At 40.8% G+C, this 7,977-nt stretch overlaps 1 protein-coding gene across 1 annotated transcript in view; it reads right to left on the reverse strand.

The window, feature by feature from the left end:
* LOC104628828 (heat shock factor protein 3-like) overlaps positions 1-7,105 on the reverse strand; it is a 12,887-nt gene extending 5,782 nt beyond the window's left edge. The window contains exons 1-6 of the mRNA XM_010297535.1: positions 7,003-7,105; positions 5,196-5,323; positions 2,296-2,420; positions 1,349-1,424; positions 548-609; positions 1-73 (exon numbers count right to left, since the gene is read on the reverse strand). Of these exons, the coding sequence (XP_010295837.1) occupies positions 1-73; positions 548-609; positions 1,349-1,424; positions 2,296-2,420; positions 5,196-5,323; positions 7,003-7,006 (468 nt within the window). The 5' untranslated portion in view covers positions 7,007-7,105. The remainder of the gene's footprint in view (positions 74-547; positions 610-1,348; positions 1,425-2,295; positions 2,421-5,195; positions 5,324-7,002) is intronic.
* Between the last annotated feature and the right edge of the window lie 872 nt (positions 7,106-7,977).

A 7,977-nucleotide genomic window follows, 5' to 3' on the forward strand; every position in this document is an offset into this window, starting at 1 on the left:
ACTCTCCACAGGTATGCGAACATACTGACGACTGTATTTGGAAGGTGAAGCACCTGCAGCATCTGTTAGAGACCTGAGACAAAATGCGTCTTTAGTATATAGTTCCTCAGTAACAAGCTGTAGCAATGCCACATACAGTGCAGCAATGGTAAGTACAATCATTCTTCCAGTTCTAAGAAAACTGGCTTTCGGAAATGTGTTTTAGCAAGTGTACTCCAGACAGGCTGCATTCTAAGCACGTTTTTTTGTTTTGAGTAAGTCAGTCACATTTGCACATTTTGAAAGTGCTACCATTTCTGGTAACTGTTCCCTTTGAAAGTTAAGATGGATAGCATATTCTCTTCCCACCCATTTTTTTTTTTAAGTGAAAAATTAGAGGAAATCTTTATTTCATGCTTTATTCAACTTCCATCAGCTTTCTCAAGTTTGAATATACAAGTGATAAAAATATTCTTCATACACCTTAAGAAAAATATCTTGCTTCTAGAAGCTGATTTATCAGTATAATTCACATCTGACACTGATTTGTCACCTATCCATTAATTACCTTTTCCTTTTGACCCCAACAATATAATTTCCTCGCATCAAACTTAGTATAAATTGAAGAATCTAAAAAGGAAAAACAAAAAACCAAAAACTGGTCAGCATGGCAATCCTAATATTAAATTATTAATTCAGATTTTACTACAAAATTAGGTAGTTATGTGATTGAAATTAATAGGTAAATTAAAAATCAATTTGTGTTCATGTCTTAAAAAACAAAATTATAGTTACAAATGGCATTGAAAAATTATTCCACTTGGACAGGTCGTGGGTTTTTTTTTTTTTTTTTTTAAATGTATTATAACATCCACTAGAGGATTCCAGACCAGAAACAGCTGAGGGATAAACCAGAGAAAATTTGTTCCAGTGCAGAAGCTCCTATAGTTTCTGGGTTCCAGTTGACTTCTTGAGTGGTCTTAAGTCTGTCTTGGTCCAAGATCTTTCACCAGACTCCATTCCATGTTCCTGCAATCTCTTGTTTTAGGCTCCTGTTACCATGCACTGCCTCCAGCCCCATGTTTACCCCACGTCAGCTTGATTTACTGATTTCTTTCCAAATAAGATTCACTGAGATTTCGGACACATTGAAATCCTTTTCACTATGACTTTTCCTTATTATTTTGCTTGTGGTTCTTTGCTGTGCTAACTGCTGGGACACTCAGGAACTGTGAACATTTTCTTTACGCTGTATTAATATAGCCTGTTCAGCTCTGTGTCATTTGTCATTCTACATAAGCAAAGAATGCCATCAAGTATCACAGAGGCAGGAATAAGGATGGTAGCACTGAAGATGCTGCAATGGTACCTTAGACAGCAGCTTCTGTTGTTGACTGTGCTTCTGCCTTAGAACTGCCACTTCTTTCCACAGGGCCTTATTTTCTCTGCAATGCAGAATAAATCAGAAGACAGAGGATGAACAGAGTTTACTTTATATGCTTTAGTTTTACAGCTTTCAAACTTTCACAGTACCTTGCAGTACCAATGACCTTGACCAATGGCAACATTCCTTCCGTGGATAACTAACAATCAGTTAATCCAATCCACTAGTATAAACTCTGGGTTAAATTAACTCAATTTTCCATCAGGCAGGACCAAACACTCACTAATAAGGGCATTCTCATCCTCTGCTGCTCCACCAATAATCTTGATCTGAGGTACTCCTTCAAAACCTTAGAATAAAGACTTGGTGTTTGGAAACAGGCTGAGTGTAACACAGACCACTTCGGGACAGTTTCAAAGTTCATGTTTGAGGGTTTTTGGTTGTTTTTTAAAGGAACAGAGGGAGTGGAGTGAAGGCATCTCCTGAACTTTGGTTTACCTGCTTGCATACCAATGATCTGAATGAATTACCAGTGCCTATAGAAGAAGGATCTGAGAGAACAGACATGAGAACATGCAAAGTCCACTTCCAAATAGAAAGAAAACCAAAGACTAATTCTCCCTCACTGCATCTAACCCCGTTTTGTGTTTAGAAAAGGAAATGCTTTGATCACCCTAAAAAATTACTCCAGGTGAGGCAACCAAAATGAAATCTCAAGATAGTCCAACTCTCAGTCTTAATCTCTGGTTTGTTACAGAATTATAAAACCAAACAAGATTCAGAATGTTGTATGGGGTGGAATGGGGATTCTTAGAAGGAACTATAACTGCACCCATTTCCAGTTCAAATGAAACCCACATTTAGAGTCAAGCTCTGTTAGATATAAACAACATTCAATGTATTAAGTGCCTCTGAAACAGACGGGAGTCTACCTCTTCATGTTAGCTAGTCTGATATCCATGTTGTTCTGCTGCTCTCTCATTTCCTGGACTTCGGAGAGTACTTTGTGCAGATCCTCCGTACAGACCTTGAGATCCTCAGTTCTTACTGCAGATACCTAAAACAGAACCAGGTTACACATGCTTTACTACAAACACTGCCCTGCATACTCCTTTCTACAGGAACAGTGTAGCTACTCTGTGGAAGAACAGGTACAAACTCCATTGAAAGATTAGGTAATGCTATAATTCTTATGTACCATAAAACACCGTAATTGCTATAGATGACAGTTCTTAGGACAGTCTACACTGTATGAAAAAACCCAAGGTGTCAATGGAAACATGAGATTAGCACTTCGTACGTGTAGACAGTAGATTCACCACTGTAACTCATGACAAAAACCCACCACCGACTGACAGTGGCCTTCCCGCGGGGGTTCTCTCTGGCAGGCCTGGGGACAACTCGCCCTCTAGTGTCACATGGTGGGACACCAGCCAAAACCAAACCAGGCGGTGGACTAAGAGCAAGATGATCATATTCCTCTTAGGCGTAGGTAAATCTGCCAGCACAGGAGGAACAAACTTCCATTACGTTTCCGGGCGGGGGGAGAGAAAGGGAGAAGTTGTCTAATTAGATGCATCCTACTCGATGTGAAAATTTGTCCCACGCCACTCAAATTGCAGATTCCTGTATTGGTGTTTCCTGTATTACCTCTCTACTCAGTGACATTCCAAAATTATGGAGACTTGTCTCCAGAAAGTTAGAGTCCAAACTGCTCTTCTGCCCACAGCAGAATCCATGAGTGCCACCTCTTCAAACGATGGTGGAAGAGTAATCAGAAAACAAATCACTCACTCTCTCCTCCCCACACTTCCATATTCAAAGTTTTCCAATTCCTTCAGCAACTTTCTCTGTGGTGGTGGCACTGGTGACTAACATACAATTCAGGATTTTGAAAGATAGGTCTGGTGCATCACACATCTGAATGATATGTCCGGGTTTTGTGGGCATAATTTTAAAAATAATTTAGCCAATTACTGACCATAATTGAACCAAATAGAGTTGCACCAGATAACCACCAGATGTCCCTTCCAACCTGCAGCATGCTATGCATTTTCTTATTATTGTACTAAATTCCAAGGGGGAAGTGAAAGCATCTGGGATTGGCCCAGTGAAGTGTTAGACAACTTCCATGCAGGTTGGCTCACAGATCCCTTTTTCCCCAAAGGAGAATGAGATGGTCAGAAATGGACCTATGGTGTTATAAAACAACATCCCATCACTTCATGATGAAACAGAACCTAATTGTTATGCAATCATGCCACAGAAATAATTAACTACTTTCTTAACATAACCCAGTGTTGCAAAGGATGGACTGAATGGCCTCACAGTTCTCCTCTCTGTTTACAATTTTAGATGCTTCACTATTCATTGCAGATAATACCTTAAGCTGTATCCTAAGTGAAATTCATGGCCATCTGATTTCTCTTCAGCATACCACCTCTTCATGGGGAAGACACCCAAAAGCTGCAGAGAGCAGGCAGACATTTCAAATGCAGTCAGCCTGCCTCTAAAAAAAGGGCCAAATGACAACATTCTGCCAAAGTGCAAGGAATTGCTCTTTCAGAGTCTCTAACTAAATAATAAGGGTGTCAAGACTGAAGCACACCAGTAGAGGTAACACTAAAAGGGAGTAAAATAAAGGAAGTCCTTCATTCAAACTTCCACTCCTGTTAGAGGCTTGAAATCCAGGTTATAGAAAGTACTGAAATATGACTGCAGGCAGTAAAAGAGCAAGAAAAATGAATAGACCTTTTGCAAAAATCAGTAACACTTCCTGTGCAACAAATAATAGGTTTCACCAACCTATTCAATAGTTTCATATAAATGTCCTTGGCACTAACTAGAGCTTTTGTCTTTCCATCTAGAACACTCCACCCAGTGCAACACTCTTGGGATACATGGTGCCATACATAACGTCATCAGCTGACTGCCCCAAAATACCAGAAAGCAAGGTGTGCATGCCAAGACAAGTTGGCGATTACAGCATCTGGGAAGAGCACAGGACTGAGTCAGAAGCAACTGTTACAACTACATTTAATCAATTGGGATTCTGAGCAGAGACAGCTCAGTAAAGAATCAATCAAAACACAATTGTGACTCTAAGCCTACCCTGTGCTTTTATTAACTTGGGCAATGTAGCTACCACATTACGCCATTGTAAAGAAAAGATTCTGCAGTTCAAATGTCAACATGATGTATCATGATACCCTCTTTCTCTGGCAGCCAGGATATTATGGGCTGTAATGTGCCAATAGAGGATAAATATTTGTGCAGAAACAGGTCAGACAAGGCCTGAACGTACAAAAGAGAACTGGAAAGCACTAATGAAGATGTAGCTTAGTGACAACATAGTTTTGGAGGAACAGCGTAACTTATGCAAACTCACCCAAATAAACCAATTACTGATGTCCTTGCTAATTTTCAATGAGCACCAAATGGGAATGTATTTTCTTTTACTTCTTTCGCTTTGTGACTCTTTCCAACACTACTATGCTGGCAGAATTGAAGACCGTACTAGGCTGTAATCGGGTGTGTGAACTCTGGAGTGGAAAAGGGGCTCTAGATTGATGGCTGTGAAGAATGTGGTCCTACTCCACCACACTGCTGAACAACAGCAAGGTGTGTTTTGTCTAAGAGCTGGCAGGAGGAGGCCAAGCCAAGCATTAGCCTGGCATTCAGGAGGGAGTTACAAAGGTTTGCATCATGATGCACAACCTTGGTTCCCATGGAATTTGTTGGCTGTAAAGTGTTTGAAAGCCCCAGACATGCTCTTGATAAGCTACTTTTCATAACAAAGTGAAGTAAATACCTAAACATGCTTAGACTGTACCTTGCGCTTGATGTTTTCCAGCAAATGTGCCTTCCCTTGTTTGAAGAAAGGGTGCTGGAACTCAATGACGGAGCTTTTCTCTGCTGTAATCATACCGTTCTCCAGAGCAATCACCTTCCTGAAACCATCTGTGGAGAGGTATTAACGAAGTCATTTCTTTCAGTGCAAAGCTGACTGTTACAACACAGGGCTAAAGAAACCCCCAAGGCTACTGATATACCTGCATCACGACAGTTACTGGGAGCAGAAATTATGAAAAACAGCCAAAGTAGCTTTTCTTTGGTGCTCAATAATTTGACTGCTCTGATCTTCACAGCTAGAGAACACGTCCACAATACCATCAAATGACCTTGCAGGCTGTAAGAACAGCATGCGTGGCAGAGACCAGCTAGTGTCCGCAAGCAGGACAGTGATGTCCAAATAATCACAGAAGTTAGAAATGAGATTTATTAGGATATCTTGAATAAAATCTTGTCCCAGTGGAAGCAGAGGAATGGTGCACTTTCCCTTTCATGTCCATCATCCCAGACAACTACATGTCAAAATAAATGCTGTCATGTACCACCGGGGTCTACAGAATAAAGGAAGGAAGAGAAAGTAGTTCTCAGCCTATGCAAACACATGCAGAGTACTTAGTCCATACCAGACTGCCTGCATGAAGACATTGGCAGCACTATTTCCATCACTGCTTCCAGTACCACAGGGCAGATGCAAGATACAGTTGACAGACCAACCAATTTCTCTCCTTGTTCAAGTTTTTAACATAGTTAATGTATTCCAGTTCCACTGCACCCCAACAGCACTATCATTAGGAAACTCTACTCAAAGCTGGGATAGGTCCAGCAGGAAAAGGAGGCTGCCATCACATTACATGTCTTTATAGGAATATTTGCATTTCAGCATTCACCCTTGCTACAAGGCAACTGACAATTGTTCACATTATCTTTTGACACTCACATGGTAGAGTCTCAACACTTGACACAAACAGCAGCATCCACGCTGTATCAAGAGGCTAACTGTATGCTTTCTCTCTCGTGTCTGACAGAATCTAAATAGGCATCAGCTAGAGAGACCAGGTAAGCCTACCAGGCAAAGAGAGAGAGTTCCTCCCCCTTACTCCGAATGGAAACTCTAAATAAGGCAGCCATCTTCTGTGCTGTTTGTACTTTCACTCAGCCCATAAACTATCTGCTGCAAAACACCTATTTCTGCTGTGTGTTTCAGCCCTGCACATTGTACTACATCTTTGAATTACCACCTCACTCCAGCTTCTTTGCCTGTACAAGTTGTACATGTGTTATACAATGGACGCTACATGATGCTCACAAGTCAAACACAGAAAACATAATGAGAATCTTAGTCCAGCTCAATCCATCAGCATGACTAATCCTGTTTCAGCACAGCAATGCAGGGAACAATATGATCTAGGCGATTTTTTTTCATACACTAGATGCATGGGTGTAGATACGGCCTTTGTTCCTCTAGGTATGCGTAAGTTTGCTGTCACCATTACCATTAACACTACCACTGGAGCAAAGTGAACTCTACCCAAGCTTCAGGTACCAGCACATGAAACAGTATTTTTATCATCGTTGCTCAAAAGGACTCAGAACTGAAACACAGAAAACAAAACTAAGCCAAGCTCTACTGTTATTCTTTTCTTTTGCAAAGCAAACTCAAGACCAGGATTCAGGTTTTCAGGAATGAAAGACCTGCCAAGTCAATTGGTTTGTTTAAAGAAATTCAAATTGATGCCAACTAGCAATGAACTCGTCAGAAAGAATACGTAAGAACAGCTGATGCTTACACATGTTAAGCTGTCGTATGAAGCTGGAGATATTGTTGTGTTTGAAGTACTTGGGGAGTAGCTCCTTGGCAAACCTCTGCTCATCCAGAATACAGAAGTTCTCACCATTCTAGGAAATAAGCAGAAGTAACAGTTAGAGAACAAGCACAATTTTTCTAAGGTATTGCTCATAAATCCTGACCACGAATCAACACAGACAGTTCTCACAACAGGGAAGGGCAAGACATTTAGCAAAGGGAATTGTCTGAGTGAGCACTTCTGAGTACTTGGGACTGTACTAGAAAGTTTGAATCCAAAAAGATGGTTACATGGAACACTTCCATTGAATGGGGGATTTTTGGAAAGCCCTCAAGTTTTGATCTGAATCCAAAGAAAAATCGTTCTAAAACCCCATGTATCTGCTGCTCTCTTTGTCCACAGGAAACATAAATATTGCTCTAGCACAATGGAATTAATGCCACTAGAGGGCTTTTGTCTGCCTTGATCAGCGTTTGCCCAGCTCCTGACGAGATTCTTCCATTGTATGTACTATGTCACCACTAAAAATAACCAAGTAACATTGCAGACTTAATAAAAGTTCAGACAACACAACCCAGCGGTGAAAAAGGGTAACTGTGACACAAGCAGTTTCAGATTTATCATATTCTCAAGTTCAAATTGCCCGAAACTGGGCAGGTCTTTGCATCATTTTTATGCTGTTCACGAAGAGAACAAAAATATTGTGTTTCTTGTCATCTTTGCCTTTGGAAAGGCTAAACCTCTGGGAAAATAAATTAGGGAAAATCCCACGGATTTAAAAGCGACAGGGGACAAAAATAAACATCGTGTTGCCTGCGCATGTTTGCCATGTCCGGTGCCTGAAGGCGCACGGGACCAACAAGGCCTATCTCCCCAGTCTCAGGAAGAAAAAAATTAAAAGTTAATTACTTCTTAGAACGTCTTTTCCACCGAGCGTCACCCCTTCGCTCTAATTAC

The sequence above is a fragment of the Phaethon lepturus genome, unplaced genomic scaffold (assembly GCF_000687285.1).
Source record: "Phaethon lepturus isolate BGI_N335 unplaced genomic scaffold, ASM68728v1 scaffold53981, whole genome shotgun sequence".
NCBI classification, from domain to species: Eukaryota; Metazoa; Chordata; class Aves; order Phaethontiformes; family Phaethontidae; genus Phaethon; species Phaethon lepturus.